Below are 21087 nucleotides of genomic sequence, written 5' to 3' on the forward strand. Positions count from 1 at the left end.
AATTATTCGATAGAGGAACACACATCCATCTGTAAGGTCTAATGTTTGGCTGAAAGTGCCTCATAAATTGTGAATTATAAAAAGTATATATGTAAATACATGTAACCTTTTTAGCAGGATAAGTTTATGTCAATGGAATCCCTCATATATATTTACAATGTGTGCCGGTTGGCTAAAACGGCTTTTTTCTTGAATGATGTTAATTAGCCAACAGTAATGCTTGTAACATTTGAGTGTGTGCGGACAGGCCCCGCCCCTTCTATTATACATCTACACCTGACAGTAATGATTTCAACTTTCAGCAAGTTGTTTCTTGTGGCTTTATGAGGCTTTATGATGTTACCCCCCCTCCTCTTCTATAATCACCCTCCTACCTCCCCCCTCTCTAACGCCCCTCTCTCTTCTTCCCTCCTCTTCTTTTCCGTCCAGTCCCATCTTTTTCATCTTCTGCTGTTTTAACCCTTTCGGGGTCACAGGGCTGCCGGAACCTATTCTGGCCACTTGTGGGCGAAGGCAGGGGACCTTAGACAGTTTGCCAGTCTGTAGCAGGCAGTGGCGGTTCTACCCTGAATTACTCCCCGGGCGAGACCCTCCTCCGGCGCCCCCCCCCAATAGAGTCACTTTGTCCATTTACTGTAACTGAAACTAAGAAATTGATATAAAAAAAGATGTTTATCAGAATTCTGCACTGTATTATAACAGTTATCGGAACATAAAAATTAAAAGACTATCAGCATGGCAAAAATACAGTTAGGAAATATTTAATCAAACACAAATAAATAATCTAAAATAAATCTTATAAACTACAAATCACACTAATAACACACTAGAATAAATGTAACTGCAGCACTAAGAACAGAAAACACTAACTAAAACCTAACCTTTGTAGCCTTCCTTGATGCAAGCTTGTTAATAACGTCATCATATGAAATCTGCTCCCCCCCTGAATGATTGATACTAACAACAGCAGGTTAGTGAGTTGCTCCTGAGACTTTGGTGACCTCAGGTATGACTTGATCAACTGGAGTTTTGAAAAGGTAACAGCAGCAGCAGCAGCAGCAGCAGCAGCAGTAGTAAAACACAACAAAAACTACAGCAGAGCAGACACACACGAATCATAACTAATGTTACAAGTTAAGGCAGAGCAAACGTTTAAGAAGAAAATCTTAAAAAATACGTTATTTACAATATTTGGGCCTCCTTCAGTTTTGGTCATGATAGACCAAACAAGAGATTTTTCCTCTGCAACGTTGTTGTTGTTGGAGGGCAGGTAGCATTCGAATTTAGAAAACGTGCATCTAGCTATGCAATATTAACCTTTTCTTTGTCTCTTTTCTCCTCTTCTTCTTTTCTTTTCTTTCTAAATTGGGCACCAGCTTTGACCTTTTTTCTCCATATTTCAGATGTTTTTTGCATTTAGCATAAATGTCCTCACAAAGGCATCAAGTCTGTCGACTAAACCAACTGTCACCTTAGTGAGAACATTGTTTTGTTTTCCCATCTTTTATTTGGGCATTTCACACAAAGAAAACCCAAAAAGCATGATTTTTTATACCTTTTTTATACCCGCAGCCCCCCCCCCCCCCCCCCCCCCCCCTTCGTCACACATTTCCAGAAGGAGCGCGTGCAGCTGCACCCAGGGGCGCCAATTCGCTACATGGCGGCGCAGTTTTTATTTTTTTCATCAAGCACTGAGCCCTAACCTGTGACCGTCGCCCCCCTGGAAGAAGATCCAGCCAGGTTTTGCGCATGCGTTTTGCGCTCCGTGCTCACCTCTCAACCTGCACCCTTCACCCCGCGCCCCCTCCCTTCTCCTTCTCAAACACATTTGCGTCTACTTCTCAAAGACAGGAGGGAGCGCAGCTGCGGGGCGGGGGCGCCGCCAGGTTTCAGGCTGTTACAAACTCCGTGATATAAAAAAAACAATAGTGGTGCATAAAGTATTTTACAAGGGCTGAGCCGCTGGCGCCGCCCCTCCGTCATTTTTCCGCCCCGGGCGATCGCCCGTATGGCCCGTGCCTAAAACCGCTACTGGTAGCAGGGCTGCAATCATACACCCATTCACACTCGCACCTAGGGACAATTTAGAGTTAGTAGTGTAAAGTACGGTGAATGTTCATTACACCTGCAACAATTATAAAATTGATTAGGATTTATCCTCAATATCCTCAGATTAATATTTCACTAAACAAACGTGGATGATCAGAACCCGTGTGCTCATATTCAAGTCAATTTTTCCTTATTTCCTTTTTAACAGGCTGGAAGTGGGCTGTGCTGCAGTGCTCCTCCATCTGACCCATAAGAAGGAACCAGAGCATACTTTTAGCTGAAATGGAGCGCTCTGCTGCAGGGTGGATTACAGGTTTCTCTTTTTCTCTTCACCGAAAAAGCACTAAAAATATCAAAAAGAGAAACATCATTTTTTCCCCTCACTCTGTGCAAGTTAGAAGCATACAAGAAAGGCAGAGGACAGAGCACGTCTTTAGGTTTTTTTTTCATTTTGTACTTTTGTTTTCGCGTTAGCTGTGAATCGAAGCTGCAGGTCAAGACTCATCAGCAGACCATGTGGTCTAGCGTATACCAAAGATATTACGCCTGTTTTTGATGCTGAGATGGATCTGGTTAATCGACAGCTGTAGGGATTTGTTTTTTTTCAAATTTGCATTGTTCAAAGAAATCTCTTGATACTGATCCGTCCTGTCACAGTCATCAGCCTCTTCAGAATGAGTGGAACTCTAAACCCTTATAAATCGTAGTCAGAAAATGAAATAAACATTCCTGCATCATGAACAAACAGACAAAGGAAACTTCGAGGGAAAAATGTAATTATGTATAAAGCTAACATTAAATGGTGAAACTTTTTCAGTCATCTAATATGACTGAAAATGCTGTGTAACTGGCAACTAACTGCACTCTCCACCATATCCAGTGGATTCTGCATCCCCATGCATGTTTTATAGCACTGCAGCTACAAATTGTTGCTGTGTGGCGAACATTAAACAGAACTGCAAAGCATTTTAGATTATAGATGTGCCCTACTCTGTGAAATTATGTATAAGTTTGTAGAGAGCAATAAAAGATCTGTATTAATATTGCGGTAATAAATTTAAAATCCAGATTATTTGAAAAGGACAAAAAAAGCTGTGGTAGTGGTTTCTTACTGAGTTACTTGAAATAATCTTAAAAATATAATTTAGGTAAAATTGCACTTTTGATTATACATTTTGTTGTTTATTCACTAATATGTGATCACTGATTATAATTACAAGGGTTTTTACATGCTTCACTGCACAGGAAACAGATCTTTTTCCAGTGTGGATTTTTCAACTCAGATTTATCTGGTTTAAAGAGTAAACAAATGAATAAAACCTGGAAATGGTGAGTTTAGTGCAGTTCAGAGGCAGTAGGTACAGTTAGCTTATACAAAGGGTTCTAAATGATACAAAGCCTAAGTTTGTTTGCAGCAGCCGCAGCAGAAAGCTTGTTAAATTTCCTGAGATGGAAGAAAAGTAGCTGCAATTCTTTGGTAACTCAAGATTACTTAAAAAACTGCTTATAAGACATTAACAAGCATTAGTGAGGTGCTATTAAGTTGCTTATAAAGACATTTACTAGCATTCATAGATGTCTTACAAGTTTAAATAAGCTAAAGATCACAGCACTTTGCTCTTTTAAGTTTGCTGACCTGGAAATCTGGATGTATTCTCATAGTTGAAGAAATATCTATCTTGACGGCAACAGGATTGATGATGTTAGAAGATAGGAAAGGGGCTTATGTAACAGGGTTACAGCTTATTAGGCACATCGGTGGTAGAAAGCTCTCTCACTTTGTTGTGAGGAGCAGCACAGGGGTTAGCCTTTCTTGGTTCCGTGGCAATTGTTCTTGAAATGTTCTCCAGGTTCTCCGGCAGCGCCTTTCAAAAGGTGCTGGACTAGAAGTGGAGGCCAACTGCTCTTGGAGCGGAAAGAGGGGTGCTTGGGAAACAGAATAACCTGTAGAGTTGACCAGTGAGTTATGGGACTACTCTGCCCACAAGAGCGGCAAAGACCGTATATTGGGGTTCTTGGAGCACATGGCTCGCAGAGTTGTCTCCAAATCTTGGTTGTGGGGCTACCTGGCCATTAGTCTGAGGATGGAACCCTAAGCTCAGACTGACCCTGACGCCTAGCAGTTTGCAGAATACCTTCCAGGCTCAGACTGACCCTGACGCCTAGCAGTTTGCAGAATACCTTCCAGAAGGCTGCCACAAACTGGCTTCCTCGGTCAGAGGTGATGTTTTCAGGGAGGCTATGTAGGCGAAACATATGCTGAGTGACAACTTCAGCTAGTCCTTTGGAAGATGAAAGGTTTGGCAAGGGTACATCATGTACCAACTTTGAAAATCTGTCCACAATTGTCAATATAAGAGTTTTACTCCTGGATCGGGAAAGTCTGGGCAATGAAGTCCATATCAATATGAAACCAAGGTCTGGAAGGCACAGGTAGAGGTTGTAGAAGCACGGCTTGATGGGTTATGGGGACGTTAACACTCACACAGGACAGGAAGTTGCAAAAGCAAAACATAACATAACAAAACATAGTTGGCCTGTCTCTATGAGACCACCTGAAATGGGTGTCCATGGACTGCCACCTCATCGTTGGGGGCTTGTGTGTCTCGATGACACAGACGGCTATGGTGGTTGGAGCTTCGTGCTCCTGGTAGGGATGCCAGACAGATTGAAGGGTAGAGGCCATACTAAGAGCAGTCCACTGGTCCTCCAGGTTGGGGGTTTGGCACAGGGCTAACTATCTGGATCTAGAAAACTAAGATGATATGGAAACAGCGACTAAATCAAAAACCACTCTAACGTGCAATGGGCCTCCAAAGTCTGGACATGAGGCTTGTATGAATGACATTGGTGAAAGCCAGACCTTGGAACCCACAGACAGGAAGATAGAAGTATTGAGCACTAAAACCAAGACCAAGAAATAAAATATTTCACACTAGTTGGTTTGAAGGCATAGGTGTGCATGTGTGAACACTATCTGTATTGTGTACATGTTGACATGTGGACATTTTTGCAGCTAGCAGGTGTGTTTATAACATTTGAGTGTGTGTGTGGACAGGCCCCGCCCTTTAAGATTTGTATTACATCTGAAACTTACCGTAATGATAAACATCCAGTAGCTTGTTGCTTTATGCTGCTTCATGGTTTTATTCCCCTCCCCCTCCTATGATCACCCTCCTATCCCCCCCCTAACATCCCTCTCTCTTCTTCCCCCTTTTCCTTTTCCGTCCAGTCAACGCAAAATATTTTCAAAAACGATTAAAATGAATAAAGCTTGGCATTGATTACAAAAGGGGTTTATTCAGACATACCTCTAGTTTGTCAGGAGATTCATAACCCCTTTTGTTAAAGTAAAATATGTCAAGTAAAATATATACACAAGAGACCTTCAGCTCTCATCTGTCTGCCCAGCTGTTGGACAGGACAAGTTAAAGAAAAAAAAAACTAAGAAAAAAAAAAGAAGTATTGAGCACTAAAACCAAGACCAGAATAGTTTTCTGAAATGTGCAAACATTATACTAAACAGGAAAATTGGCACAAGTGACATCAGAGATGCTAGGATGAAAGGGAAACATACAATTATGACCACAATTCAGTGCTTCAGCGACGAAGAAGCTAAGGAACTTTTCTATGAACAGCTGGATGCAGAAGTTAATTTTACACCAAGATATGACGTTCTGATAATCGTGGGGGATTTGACTGCAATACTTGGAAAAGAGAACAGCAACAACGAGAGAGCAATGGGCAAGTATGGCTGTGGGACAATGAAGGAAAACAGAGAGAGAGATGGATCAACTTCTGCAATACCAACAATCTTGTGGTGGGGGACAACTTGTTCCCACATTGTGATATCCAAAAGCTGACATGGTACTCACGAAATAAAAGAGACAGAAACCAAATCAACCAGCTGCTGATCAACGGGATGTGGAGAAGGTCACTGACAGACATTCGGGTCAAGTGGGGAGTTGATGTTGGAAGCGACCATCAACTTGTTATGGCCATGATACAATTGAAACTGAAGAAAGCACAGAACACAGATGGTGACGGCAGTGTGACACGGCCTTGATGTAGAACTGGTGCGAATCAGGGGAATCCAGCTGTTAAACTAAAACAAAGCACTGGCAGGGCCCATGGCGGGCGCTGACCATGGTACTGCTGCAATGGGATTTCTGCTCAGTGCTCTGAATATCAAAATAAAGAAATTCAATGAGGCCCGGGTTTACATGTTTTTTTTGCGTGGTTTATTCATACTTCTTCCGTGGTTTCAACGCGGTTCATTCTTGATACATCTGTCAAAATTTCATGTAAATATTGACAACTTTTCTTGCGTTTTTCCACGTTTATTCACGTATGACCAATTGTCATCCGTGGCATAGTTTTACATGGCCTTTGGCAAACAGTAGTCTATTTAAGTGTAGTACTAGTTGAATTAGTCTGTACTAAAAATGAGGCAGTACATTTGAAGTTTACTTTTCATATACTATCTATATAGTGTTATGTTATACTGTTCTAACTTAATCTAAAGATGGATTCAGTTAGCATACTTCCTATACTTCATGTAGGTGGTATACTTGCTATACTTGTACTCAGTTATACTTAATAAAATAAACTTGACTACTTTTTGCTTAGAGCAGTTTCCTCAACTTTATGGATCTTACTTGTGGTGAAGTAAAAACTGCTTTGATACTAAATGGATTATTGACTCACATTATGTTGAAAAGGTCTCTTGAATTTATGAATTTGTGGCCATTTAGTTTTTTTCTGATTTTATTTATTTATTTATTTTTTTTTGCCTATACTGTGGAAGCATATTACATCGGCTTCGAAAAATGAAATGCTGGAATATAGAGTCCGTGTGCTCAAACGTCACCTGTCAATATGTTTTGACTTAATTAATTCTGTCAGACAAAATCGGTGTGTGTGTATATAAAAAAGTCTATGATTTTGTTTAATAGTTGAACTTTTTACCTTATATTGAAAAGTTAAAGCTTGTTTATGGACACAGACTTCCGGTGACGGCCTTTCAAATGCATCATCTTTATTGTAATGTTTTATCTGCTGAATTTTTTTCCCAAGCATGGGGCAACAATAGCCTCCTCGAGGGTTGCATATGGGGCGTAGCAAACTGATTTCCCGTGAGCATGCTCAAAGAGACACGCCTAATGCAGCGGGGAGACCAACCATGGGGACTTGAAGGAATGACATAAAGGGATGCAAAGAAGCTTTAAGGCACTGAAGCAGGAGAGAAAAAAGATAATAAAATGAAATGATAGAGGAGCAGGAAGCACATGAGAGGTAATAGCCAAAGATTAGAGAAGTTGGTGACAAAAGAGAAATGTTCCTGAGCTCAGCAGAAGTGATTAAAAATGGAGGGAGCTGGAGAGAAGCAGCCAGCATGGATTTATGTTTGGAGCTGTCTTGGTAACCAGGGTGTTTTGTGTACAAACGGGTTGTCGATTAAATTTTAAAAATGTGTAGTGCATGCACGAACACCCCCCACTCCCCCACCTTCATCTCTCTGGTGTATGGTACAGTATGGTTATCGTGTAGTGACAGCAAAAACCAACAGCTGTCATCCATAAATCCTGAGTATTATCCGAGCCACCGTAGACTGAACGCTCGCAGAGGAGTCAGGATTATCTGAGGAGAGAAGGGGAGGGAAACTAGGACTTAGAGGAGGCTGCAGGGAGAGAAGGGGGAGAGGGCAGGAAGTCAGATAAAGGGGGAAAAATTCAAAGTATGGCTGACTGGCAAAGAATGTAAAAAAGGAAATAAGACAAATGAGGAGAAGGATGGACAAACGGGGAAAAAGATGGAGGAAAACACTTTAGAAAAATCTCAGAAAAGACTGGAAGAAGTGTAAACAATAAAAAATATAATAAACGAAAACGTCTTGTTTAGGAAAAGGGAGGAAAGTGGGGAAGTGAGATCAGGAAGGGAAGCACAGAAGACAGGCTGAAAAAAAAATAGCCACCGGAGAGTCAAATCAGTGGATTGGAAAAGAAAGCTTACAGCTGAAGTTGAGCGTTTACTCACTGGAGAGGAAGCTCTGGCAGCCGTCACGCTCTTACCCGCGGGAGGAGTGGTCCCTTCTCAGACTGAGGGTGTCAAGCTGTGCTTCAATTGGCAGATTATTTCAGATCATAGTGGGCCTCCAGCAAAAAAAAAAAAAAAAAAAAAAACTTCTTCAGTTTTCTTTAGAGGGAATCAAAAACAGGTTCGGGTTTGTAATGGGGAAAGTTAACAACAAGGCTTAGAGACAGGAGGAAAGGAGCTGTCAGTTTGTGAATGCAAATGTTTTTGTTTTTAACACCTAAGAGATTTTAAAAAAGTTGATGTATTTGATGTGTTTATTTATTTATTTTTTGCTTTTACACGCATGAACAGGTCTGAGCTGAGAGTAATGCTTTATACCCAAGTTATTTTATTGTGAAGGAGCATTTTTACTAGTGTTGCAGCACGTGGATTCATGTGGAGAGTGTGAAATGTGAAGCTCTGAGAGGATCTTTTTTTATTTTTTGTGATCGAATGGTGAAAAACAGGGACAGACGTGTCGAAGTGTGACAAGTCATTTGTATCAGACACCCTCATGTTCTGTCGGCACCCACAGCTATAAATCCATATTCATTACCCCTCATTGCCTTTTCAGCTGTTTTATCCATCTCATAGATTTCCACATACACTGATAAAATTGCCAAAACCTTTTTTTTTCTTTTTCCAGAAAAATACCAGATTTGTTTGTCTGTGCAATGAGGGAAGTTTTTGCATTTTCTGTTTATTCTTGGTTGTAGCACTTTAATAGAATTGAAAAAAGAAGTATCTTTACGTCACAAAATTGAACAAATGAAAAATGAATAAAATATAATTTTAAATATAATTTAAATATAATTCTTTCTGTTTTGTGGTAGCTGACAGAGCTTTTTCTTTTCAGCTTTTCTACTCAAAAAACTATAATTCTGATGAAACTTGGCCTTCTCGTCTGGATCTAAATTAGTTTTCCACAAAGAGATTAAAGTCTGTGAGAAAAACGGTGGAGGAACAGCAACAGCGTAAAATGTATGCTCCTTTTTTTCTCTGTCAGACCTGATCTGACATTAAATTTCTTTTGCACTAGTGTCCAGTCGGTGAACCATCAGTCTCTAGTGGGATTGTACTTAATCTGTGGTCTAGATCTACATTTTATACTTTTGTTAAACCTTACCGCCTTGCACGCCCATGTGTCGAAGTGTAGGGCAAGATACCAAACCCCACCTTGCCTCTGGTGGGAGGTTGGTGCCAGTGTTCAGCAGCGGAGCCGCCATCAGTGTGTGGATGTGTGTGTGTGAATGTGTGTGTAACTGGGTGAATGGGACTGTGACTGTAAAGTGCCTTGGGCCTTCGAAAGGGGGTAGAAAGCGCTATATAAGTATACGCCATTTACCATAAACAAAGACAGAAAACTAAAATGTATTTTTCTTCTGCTGATTTCTTGATTCTTGCTGTTTTCCAAGTGTTCTTTGTTTTCTGATTGCTTTCTTTTTGTGCTTCAGTTTTACCCAGAGATCTTAAAAACAGGCTTTAAACTCATGTGATTGCAGAAAAAAGGGGTTTATGTACCAGTAATTATTTTCTTCATTTTTCTTCTACGTTTGTATCCTGAATTAATTATTATTGGGTTTTTGTTTTACTTTGCGGTTATTGTTATAAAAATAATAGTGCTGTCAGGTAAAGATGCTTTTATTTGTCATCAGATTTTCACTTGACAGAGTTCATTTAAAGAAGCTTTGATAAATATATTACGGTATAAAATCAAATGTTGGATAATAAAGCTATATGTTTTCTCAATGCACAGTGAACCTTTCGCCAACAATTTTTAATCTGAGGGAATTTATTCTTAATATTTAGTGACGTCCCACCTGTTCATCTACAGTTTGTGTCTACTCTCCTGTGTTCTGCACCCATAGAGTAGAAACAGTTAATATCTCCTCTCTTTCTGACTCAGTTTGAATTCATAAAATGTTCTGTCTGTGACTGCAAGAAACCCAGCCTGTGCAGTCTGAAGTTCAGAGTAGCTGCTGTTTCCATTTTCATGCGTCAAATGCAGCTGACAGCAGGCTCAAGAGTGAATGATAAGGATATTACACCTGTCATTTCTTCATTTTACATATGCAATATTAGAAATCTGCACAAAACCATGTTGGTGCAGGTACATGATTTCAATGTCTATATGTTTGGAGCATTAAAAATATGAAATATTCTGCAGGTTGTTCGCTGCAACATACGACTTACCATTTTTATACAACATAGAGAGCCTATGAAATAATGAAACATATTGATTGCATTAAATAACATCAAGTTGGATAATCTTTTGACATTTTTTTACCTCAACTTCCTAAGGAAAGGTTTTTTTTTTGTTGGGGAAATCAACATCTGAAAGACACTAATTTATTTATCAGTTATTTTACTTTCAAAACTTTATTATTTTACTATTTTTTGTATCAGTAACACAATGACACTTTTTTGTATTTCAAGTAATGCCAATGAGATGAAAACTGACTCTTTTGAATCATAAATAGCTGTTTTTTTTCTTTACATAATTCACAAACTGTTGCTGTTAAACACACAGTGATGCAAACAAAGTCAGCCACAAGTATTGAAGTTGGCTTCTGATGAGCGAGAATCTCAATCTACTTTAGAAATGTCCCAGTTTTTACTGTAAATAACCAAAAACCAGAATTCAAAGGCATTCTGAAAAATTCCTGTTTTATTTCTACCCACATTACTGAACTAACAGAAGAAGAGCATTGATGTTTGTATCCTTTCATGTTCCATGTGGTTTCACAGATAACAGTAGCATCATACAGCCTTTAAATGCTTCAATTAATAAACAAAACTTCACTTCCTTTAAAAAGTGGAATATTTGTCCCTAATTGCAATCCTGTTTTGGAGAACTTTAGAATCCAGTCCAGTCAAATCTCCTCCTCTCCTGCTAATCCAAATTGTTTTCATCATATTTTGCTTTATTATTATTATTATTGTATTTTCTTTCTGGTTACAAACGGACCAGTTGGACGCCTTAATAAAAGTATTTAGTCTCACATCAAATGTTTAGTACGTTTGACTGGGGGGTGTGCTCCAACAAGCTCAATCCTGATTGGCTTGTGTTTGCCAAAGAAATGTTGAGTCTGACTGACTTGGACCAATCACTGCTAACTGGTTCAGGTTTGAACCAGCTTTGAACTAGACATTGTCTAGTCCTAAAATGGTGAAGTCCATATTGCGAAAAAATGGCGTCTGTGCCGACTCCATTTGATTGGCGCCAGTAAAGCTTTTTCTATGGGTGACGTCCCACTCGCTCGTTTTTAATTCACCAGATGCAATTTTAACAAAGATTCTGACCTTTTATGTACACATCTATTATGTTTAGGGTCGATTCGATGGTTTTAATTTGTGATGTTCTTCAGTTCCAGCTCCGAGGCGTCTGCGCTTCAGACTGCTGAGCTCAAGCAAACTGCTCGTTTCATGGAGAGAGCCCAAAGGAGACATTGAGGGCTATCTCCTTCTTTACCACAGTAAGCCAGGTGAGATCATGCAAAAAACACGCACTCTCTCTTACGCACACACATATAGATGAAAGGCTTTGGGAACGAGACATCTATTAGACATTGGTTTTGACATTTTACATGAAAGGAAAAATCTTCAAGTGGAAATATTTCATTTTCATTTTGTACAAGTTCCTTTGGAAGAATTAATACACTTCAATGATGTTCAGTCAGGGGAGGCAAACAACCTCAACTGCAAAATATAGCTTAATGAATACATCAATGAAATAAATAAGTTGAATGTACCTTTTTTTTTTATAACTACGACAGAGTTTTAGGGCCAGTTAAAATTTTTTTTTTTAAATTACGAATTTTAAGTTGTAAAGTTTTTCTCATAAATTTACGAGTTTTTTTCTCGGAGATTTACGACTTAACATCTTGTAAATTTACGATAAAAAAAGTCATAGATTAACGAGGAAAAAACACCAATCTTGAAGGCTTTTGTGAAGCTTTACTTCCAGATAGGTTTAAAAAAAAACAAAGAGATTCTGAACTTTTTGATGACTCAAAATCAGATTATTTTCAGTGGAGCCGGCTTTCCGGGGTTTGGTGTCGATAAAGCGGAGTTTCATATGTAAAATAAGGAGCTAGGAGACACCGTTTGGGTGTAGAGGACCGCTGCAGCCTTTATTTTCCTTTTCATTCACACAACCTGAAGTTCATTCGTCACATTACGTCATCCCAAAACCAATGCGGAAGTAAACAGATGAAACGTCCCGTTTCAACATAAAACAATAAAGAGGAATTAAAATAGTCTCATTTATTAGCATTAGAACTTTGAAAAAGGCAAAAAGTGCTCCTCCTCCTCAGACTGAAGCGTCACACAAACATAGAGATCTGGGGCCTCATTTATAAAACTTTGCGTAGGATTTGCGTCAGAAGTGGCGTACGGATTTATAAAACCGTGCGCACGCACATCCAACGCATCTTTCCCTTAATAAATCACAACCAATTCTAAATGCTGCGCAGCTTTTGCCGCTTCATGACACGCCTATAGTTGCCCATAAATAGTCCGTGAAACGCCCACAAATTAATATTCATGTCTTGCGTGATCATGGCAAACACAGAGAGGAAATCAAAAAAACGTAACTTCACTCAATGTGAAGTAGAAGTTATCGTTGGCGAGGTGGAAAAGAGGAGAAAAGTGTTGTTTGGAGGGCACAGTGTGGGCATTACTAATGCCAAAAAGGCACTTGAGTGGCGAACGGTGGCAGACGCCGTAAATGCTGTAGCCTCACAACCTCGGACCGTGGCCGAAATAAAAAAGAAATTGTCGAAAATCAAAGTCGAGGCATAAAAAACGTCTAGCGCTCCATCGCCAGAGTGTGTCTGCCACGGGGGGGGCACCGGAGCGCCAGATGCACCGCGTGACACGCATGGTTCCTCCGAGTGCTCCTCTGTAACGCCGGGCCCAAAAGCCCGCAGAGGTCCAACAGGACGGCTCGAGGAAGTCGGAACCGGCTCATAAGCCACTCGTCCTCGTTTGCCAGCAAGTCTTCTTGCTGTCTAAAGATGCGTTCACTCCGAATTCTTCCATTTGCCACATCTTCTAAGAGCGCAAGATCAGCCATTGTGCGTCATTACGCATTGTGATGGGGCATTTTATTTCCATCCATTTAATTGCATCTGACAAGCTGCAGATGTCGGTAATAATCGACGTGGAAATGGGAAATTGTTCAGTGCAGATGTAATTTCTTGTTGCTTTCTGAATGGTTGAGACATACGCCATACATGGTTTTATCAGAAATAAAACAAACTAAAGGCATGAATACATGCATGAATACCATAATTCCATAGCTTATGAAGAAATGTTTTACTATGAAAACAACTTTCCCCAGTGGACAATTAATATGTCCGTCTGTCCGTCTGTCTGTCTAATTGCACCGATATCTGCTCCGCCAGACGGACACATTAACGAGAATATCAGTTTTGTACATTATTTCGTTCTGTTAACTATATTATTTATGAGGATGAATTGCACTACATGGCAATATTGCAGAACATATTTCACTTTTCTTTTTGCAAATAAGTGTTCATTTGAATTTCTGTTGTAATTTTCGTTTGATTTTTTTTGGTTTGTTTCACTGCTGATCCATCAAACGGGTGTTCGTGTAGGCTGTTAATTGTAAGACTTGCTTTGTGAAGTCTTCATGTTATTTCTGAGAGGCAGTATTGTCATTTTCACTTTCACGTGTTTCTTCCATCTGCCGACGGTGTCGCCGTTCCTCATTTCCCCCGTTTTTGTGCGTACGCCTGGGTCAGAGCTTGCGTGAAGGACCGCACATTTTCCCGTCAAGTTTGCTTTTTATAAATCTCAACTATTGCGTAGAGAGTGGCGTACGCCTTCTTTTGTGCGTACGCAACGTTTATAAATGAGGCCCCTGGTCTTTGGTGGAGGAAGAAAGGATTGAAGTGGAAAGCTGCAGGGATACCGATGGCTTCATCAAGGGGCTGCAGAGATCCTGCAAAACACCCATCAGTAAACATTAATAAATCGTAAATCAAACAAATGAGCTTCCAAACATTTGAAACGTTATCAATAAACATTCAGCTCACCTGTTCAATTGAGTTTAGTCGGTTTGCTCTGCTACATGCTGCACGGCGTTCACTAGCTGCTCCGATTCTCACTTCCACTTTAATCTCGGAAAATTAGTTTTTTTCGTAAATCTACGCCTTAAAATCCCCAAATTAAATTTTTTTTTGGTGGCCCTAAAACTCCGTCGTATATAACAAATAAGGATCAAATATTATTTTTTATGAATCTATTCTATGATTTTTTTTTTCTGTGTGGGTTTTCAACGTTTCTTTGGTTAAAAAAAAAAAAAAAGTAGCAAAGATAGGAATTTGCTGTTCAAGTACGAGGAAGCAGAAGGTGAGGCACCAGCAGCTCATGCCGCCCCAGCACCCAGACTGTGCCTCACACACTGACTGGAGCTGCAGCTGACACATGAGCTTTACTGTTTCAGTCTTTCTGTCATCATGAAGACGCTTTATTTTTACTTCATTTGCTTATTTCTCACCAACTGTCTGATTACATTGATGCCAGTTTGTGAGAAAGTTAGTCTTTTTTTTATCCGCTAAAAATGTTAACTAGATATACAGTTGATGAGGCCCGTAGTACACCTGCCTCAAGGCAGAGGGCGTTGGTGATCCCAGAGAATGTGACAGCTCGGCTACAGAATAATAGAAATAGTGGTAGCAAATCAAATGCAACCATCCAGTTATTCTTACATATTGTTTAGCATTATTTTCTAAACAGAGGATTGTCACTGGCATGGAGACAGAAAGATTTTTATAACTGAAGAAAGACAAGAAACTGTTCTATTAACAGGTTATCCATGCGTTTCATCAGAAGAAGCGGCACACAGACTTCATTTATAATAGAAAACAAGTTTATAATACCAATTTTGGTGTTTTTTTTCTATTCTACTGTTTGTAAAGGGAAAAAAGTGTTGAAATTAAATATTAAACAACACACTTTAATCAAATGGTGAATAATGTGCTCTGTAGGGTTCATGAGTTTGTAAATCTGACTGATGTCAGCGTCTCACCAACTGTAAGCCTCACCACACGTCACTGCAACACTTAGACATGTGGAAGCCTGAACGTTTGCTTTCATGGCTGCCAAGTTTGGAACAAGGGAATAATTCTGCTTTAAATGTGTCATTTGTCAAGAAACATTAAACACTGGAACCTTTAGCGGATTCACAGAGCAAGATCTTTAAAGCCTAATGGTAGACGGATGAAGGGATTTGAATAAAACAGACACCATTATTCTGCTTTTGTTTCACTTGTGTGCAGCATTTGTCACAAATCTGTTCTTTTAGAAAGCTTTATTGATAATTGCTGGCATATTTACTCTGTCACCATACACCACAGTGTGCCATAACAAGTGAAAGAATATTTTCAGAGTTCCACCAAAAGATGTGTAAGATCTTACTTTACCTTATTTGTGATGACAATCCTTGATAGTACCTGTATTTCTATAAATGCTTAAAACAAAGCCGATTTAATGGCCTTAAATAAGCTGTGACATTCTTCTGCAGGAGGGTCACTTCAGCTCAAACCTGAATCTGACATGAATCCCTTTGAATAGAATTTGTGGATTAAGAGCTGCACTTTCCAGTCAGCATTTTCCCCATACTTCTTACTGACCTAGCAGGTCATCCGGCTGGTCACCAGGGGAGAATCAGCATTGTCCATGAAGCCGCTTTAAGGCAGCTACATCAGCAGGACTCATTGTGGAAATGGTTGATTTCAAGCAATCAAAGTAAAAAAAGCAAAAACAAGACATCATATATTTATATCTATGCAAGAAAATATCAGATATTCGATAACTATTTATAAAAATGTATTGGAAAAAATTCACATGTTCACAAACAGTAGTAAATAATTCAATTATTACTCTTAATCATAAATAAACCTATTTGCTATTTTGCATATAGTTCACGACACAATGAAACTATTAAATATTGAGATTGTCAAAAGGGTTCTAGATTTTACTTGAAAGGGAGTGAGACAAAGCGAACTTATTTGCTAAATTGTTCATTTAGCATTGTTCAGCATCATCACTATGATGATGATGGCTCAGTGACATTGCCTTTAGTCTGTATTCGTCATCAACACTGACATCTACTTCATTATGTAGTCACAGTACAGGACCTGTATTCACAGCCAGGGATCCGGTCTGTCACTGCTGCTTGCATTGAATGCCGTGCTGACGGCCACAGACAGCATTTCCACACTTGGTGTAACCACAAATGTGAAAACTGTAAAGTATAGCTTTTAACATGATTCAGGAGGTATAAAACCTTTTCCAAGTCAGTAAGGACAAGCGCTTTTTGGAAAGGTTCTTTCACTTTAATAGCCCTTTTGTATTCAGTGTGTGATTATAGAACACTCCTTCTGATGGGAAAGATTGCTCTGGTTTAACGTCTTCTGTCCTCATTTTTTTTCTAAACTCAACTTAATGACAGTAAAAGCATGTGATTTGTTGTTGTTGTTAAAATGAAATACTTCAGAACAGTGGTCCCCAACCCCCGGGACACGGACAGGGATCGGACAGAAAAAAAACCATACGCTAACTTTGATTAATTCCCTTTAGTTTATTTTCTGATATTTTGATTTGATTTGAAATGGTTTATTTCAAGCAATTAAATAGAAATAATACAACAGCAATATAATCATCAGTTATACATTCATACAGTAACTAATCAAACTTAGCATAATTAGACATATTAATAAATATTGCTTGAAAGGGAGTGGAAGGCAGCGAACTTATATGATCCCACCCCGTTATACTATAACCATTTTATTACATGATTTATCAATATCCGGTTCCTAGCTTTTATCAGACAGAATTAAGAATCATAAGATATCGATAAAGCACATGACAAAGAGGCAATTGATGACAATTACTTAAGTATTACGTCAAAATTAACTATTTTAGAAATCAACATGGCAAATGCAGATCAGTCATCTGAAATATATGCAGATTATGTTACTTATAAAAGCCATTCATATGAATAAAACATAATACTATATCAGTAAAGTAGACAACACTGTTTCAGGAATTTTCATAGCAAAATCTCATCAAGTATCAAAAGTTAAAAACATGTGCAAAACTAGAAGGAGCTGCATTTCCAGAAGAAAATGCAGGGTTGAATGCTGTACTGCTGAATGAAAGCTAAATTTGCTGAAGAAATGTCTGAACTGTAATGGAAAAACCTTGAAAAGTTAAATGATCAAAAGTCCTAGTAGGAATAAGCTGAAAAAGGTGAACATTGTTATAGTAGAATGTCTAAAGTAGGTCAAAATTTGTAGAAGGAGTTAAGCAAAAAAAATTGTTGAAAAAATGGCTGAACTGTTGAAAATTTGAAGATGTTGCTAAAATGGCTAAAAGTGCTAGCATTGGAATCAGCATCATCAACCGACTCAAAAAAACACATTGTTTGAGAGTATCATATTGGTAAAAGCTACATGTCTAAGTTGATAGAAAATCCACTTTTTTCAAAATGGCGGCTTTTCTATTAATTCTATCTCCATAGCAACCATTTTATGTTTGGGTCGCCTGGGGATGACGAACCAATCGACGTCAGTTTCAGACAAATCAGAAAAAGTAAACCTTTGAACGTCCATAGCAACGAAGTTTGTTTGCTAACCACGCCCACATTCCTTATATGTCCAGATCCAGTGAATTTCAATATGTTCAGTTCCAGCCATGGATGAAGTTAAATGCAATATTTGCTTCAGATTTGGTCAAAAAATGGCCACCAAACAGTAGGTTGTGTCGACATCCCATAATGATTTCTAAACCTATTTTATAGTCCAAAGCCTTGTGATCAATTTAACGTTTGAACGGTATCTCTAGCTAAAGGCATGTTGAAGTTACAATGGTTGAAAGAACCAAAGGTTTTCAAGGATTCTCAATGTATTTAAATGGAGCGAAAATCTTGGAAAATCCTGGAATATCTTGAAAAGTTCAAAGATTTGAAGGACCAAAAGTAATAGCTGAAAGGAATAAGCTGAAGGAGTTGAACATTGAAATAGTAGAATGATTGAAATAGGTGAAAGTTTGAAGAAGTTTAAAATTGCCTCACATTTTGGCAAAAAATGGCCGCCAAACTGTAGGTGGTGTTGCCATCCCATAATAATTTTGAGCCTTATATTGAAGTCCAAAACCTTGTGAACATTTCAATGTTTGAACGGTGTCTCTAGCCAAAAGAATGTTAAAGTTACAATTGTTTAAAGAAGCAAAGGTGTGGCCAATGGAGCAAAAATATTGGAAAATCCGTGAATAACCGGGACTATCTGGAAAAGTTCAAGGATTTGAAGGACAAAATGTCATAGCTGGAATAAGATGAAAGAGCTGAACATTTTAATAGTTGAATGGTTAAAATAGGTGAAAAATTGTAGAAGAAGTTTAACTGTGAACTTCTGCACGAAAAATTCTCCATGTATTTCAATGGAGAAAAAATCATGGAAAATCCTGGAATATCTTAAAAAGTTCAAGGATTTGAAAAACCAAAAGTCATAGCAGTAATAAGCTGAAAGAGCTGAACAGTTTAATAGTTGAATGGTTAAAATAGGTTGAAAATTGTAGAAGGAGTTAAGTGCCGAAAAACGGCGGAAGATAGCGTAAGAGGAAAACAAAGGGTTGAATGCTATACAGCATTCAACCAACTAGAAGGAGCTGCATTTCCAGAAGAAAATGCAGGGTTGAATGCTGTACTGCTGAATGAAAGCAGAATTAGCTGAATAAATGGCTGAACTGTACTGGAAGAACCATGAAAAGTTAAAGGTGCAAAAGTCCTAGCAGGAATAAGCTGAAAAAGTTGAACATTGTAATAGTAGAATGGCTAAAATAGGTGAAAGTTTGAAGAAGTTTAAAATTGCCTCACATTTTGGCACAAAATGGCCGCCAAACTGTAGGTGGTGTTGCCATCCCATAATAATTTTTAAACCTTATGTTGAAGTCCAAAACCTTGTGAACATTTCAATATTTGAACGGTGTCTCTAGCCAAAAGAATGTTAAAGTTACAATTGTTTAAAGAAGCAAAGGTGTGGCCAATGGAGCAAAAACATTGGAAAATCTGGGAATATCCGGGAATATCTGGAAAAGTTCAAGGATTTGAAGGACCAAAAGTCATAGCTGAAAGGAATAAGATGAAAGGGTTGAACATTGTAATAGTAGAATGGTTAAAATAGGTGAAAGTTTGAAGAAGTTTAAAATTGCCTCACATTTTGGCACAAAATGGCCGCCAAACTGTAGGTGGTGTTGCCATCCCATAATAATTTTGAGCCTTATGTTGAAGTCCAAAACCTTGTGAACATTTCAATATTAGAACGGTGTCTCTAGCCAAAAGAATGTTAAAGTTACAATTGTTTAAAGAAGCAAAGGTGTGGCCAATGGAGCAAAAAGATTGGAAAATTCAGGAATATCCGGGAATAAATGGAAAAGTTCAGGGATTTGAAGGACCAAAATGTCATAGCTTGAATAAGATGAAAGAGCTGAACATTTTCATAGTCGAACGGTTAAAATAGGTGAAAAATTGTAGAAGGAGTTTAACTGTGAACTTCTGAACGAAAAATTCTCCATGTATTTCAATGGAGCAAAAATTCCCGGAAAACCTGGAATATCTTAAAAAGTAAAAGGATTTGAAAAACCAAAAGTCATAGCAGAAATAAGATGAAAGAGATGAACATTTTAAAAGTAGAATGGTTAAAATAGGTTAAAAATTGTAGAAGTAGTTAAACGCCAAAAAACGGCGGAAGATACTATAATAATAATAATAATAAACTAGAAGGAGCTGCATTTCCAGAAGAAAATGCAGGGTTGAATGCTGTACTGCTGAATGAAAGCTGAATTAGCTGAAGAAATGGCTTAACTGTACTGGGAAAACCTTGAAAAGTTAAATGTGCAAAAGTCCTAGCAGGAATAAGATGAAAAAGTTGAACATTGTAATAGTAGAATGGCTGAAATAGGTCAAAGTTTGTAGGAGTTAAGCATTAAAGCTGAAATTGTTGAAAAAATGGCTGAAGTGTTGAAAATTTGAAGAAGTTGCTAAAATGGCTAAAAGTACTAGCATTGGAATCAGCATCATCAACTGACTCCAAAAAACACGTTGTTTGAGAGTGTTATATTGGTAAAAGCTACATGTTCTAAGTTGATAAAAAATCCACTCTATTCAAAATGGCGGCTTTTCTATTGATTTTATCTCCATAGCAACCATTTTATGTTTGGGTCGCCTGGAGATGAGGAACAAATCAACGTCGGTTTCAGATGAATCGGAAAAAGTAAATTTTTGGACGTCCTTAACAACGAGCTTTGTTTGCTAACCACGCCCACATTCCTTATATGTCCAGATCCAGTGAATTTCAATATGTTCAGTTCCAGCCATGGATGAAGTTTATTGCAACATTTGCTTCAGATTTTGTCAAAAAATGCCCACCAAACAGTAGGTTGTGTTGCCATCCCATAATAATTTCAAAACTTATGTTGAAGTCCAAAGCCTTGTGAGCATTTCAATGTTTGAACGGTGCCTCTAGCTGAAAGCTTGTTAAAGTTATAATGCTTGAAAGCAACAAAGGTTTTCAAGGATTCTCCATGTATTTAAATGAAGCAAAAATCTTGGAAAATCCTGGAAAATCTTGGAATATCTCGAAAAGTTCAAAGATTTGAAAGACTAAAAGTCGTAGCTGAAAGGAATAAGCTGAAAGGGTTGAACATTGTAATAGTAGAATGGTAAAAATAGGTGAAAGTTTGAAGAAGTTTAAAATTGCCTCACATTTTGGCACAAAATGGCCGCCAAACTGTAGGTGGTGTTGCCATCCCATAATAATTTTTAATCCTTATGTTGAAGTCCAAAACCTTGTGAAAATTTCAATATTTGAACGGTGTCTCTAGCCAAAAGAATGTTAAAGTTACAATTGTTTAAAGAAGCAAAGGTGTGGCCAA

At 38.5% G+C, this 21087-nt stretch overlaps 2 protein-coding genes across 3 annotated transcripts in view; both read left to right on the top strand.

Annotated features, from left to right (window-relative positions):
- Positions 1 to 745, top strand: part of limd1a (LIM domains containing 1a) — an 83726-nt gene extending 82981 nt beyond the window's left edge. Inside the window, exon 8 of the mRNA XM_078933468.1 lies at positions 550 to 745. Coding sequence (XP_078789594.1) covers positions 550 to 662 — 113 coding nt within the window. The 3' untranslated portion in view covers positions 663 to 745. The remainder of the gene's footprint in view (positions 1 to 549) is intronic.
- Positions 1 to 21087, top strand: part of col14a1a (collagen, type XIV, alpha 1a) — a 173775-nt gene that overhangs the window by 11320 nt on the left and 141368 nt on the right. For both annotated transcript variants that reach the window (XM_078933438.1, XM_078933439.1), the window contains exon 3: positions 11493 to 11609. In XM_078933438.1, the coding sequence (XP_078789564.1) occupies positions 11493 to 11609 (117 nt within the window). The remainder of the gene's footprint in view (positions 1 to 11492; positions 11610 to 21087) is intronic.

This window comes from Oryzias latipes, chromosome 16 (assembly GCF_053564925.1).
Source record: "Oryzias latipes strain Hd-rR chromosome 16, Olatipes_Hd-rR_3.1".
Lineage (NCBI taxonomy): Eukaryota > Metazoa > Chordata > Actinopteri > Beloniformes > Adrianichthyidae > Oryzias > Oryzias latipes.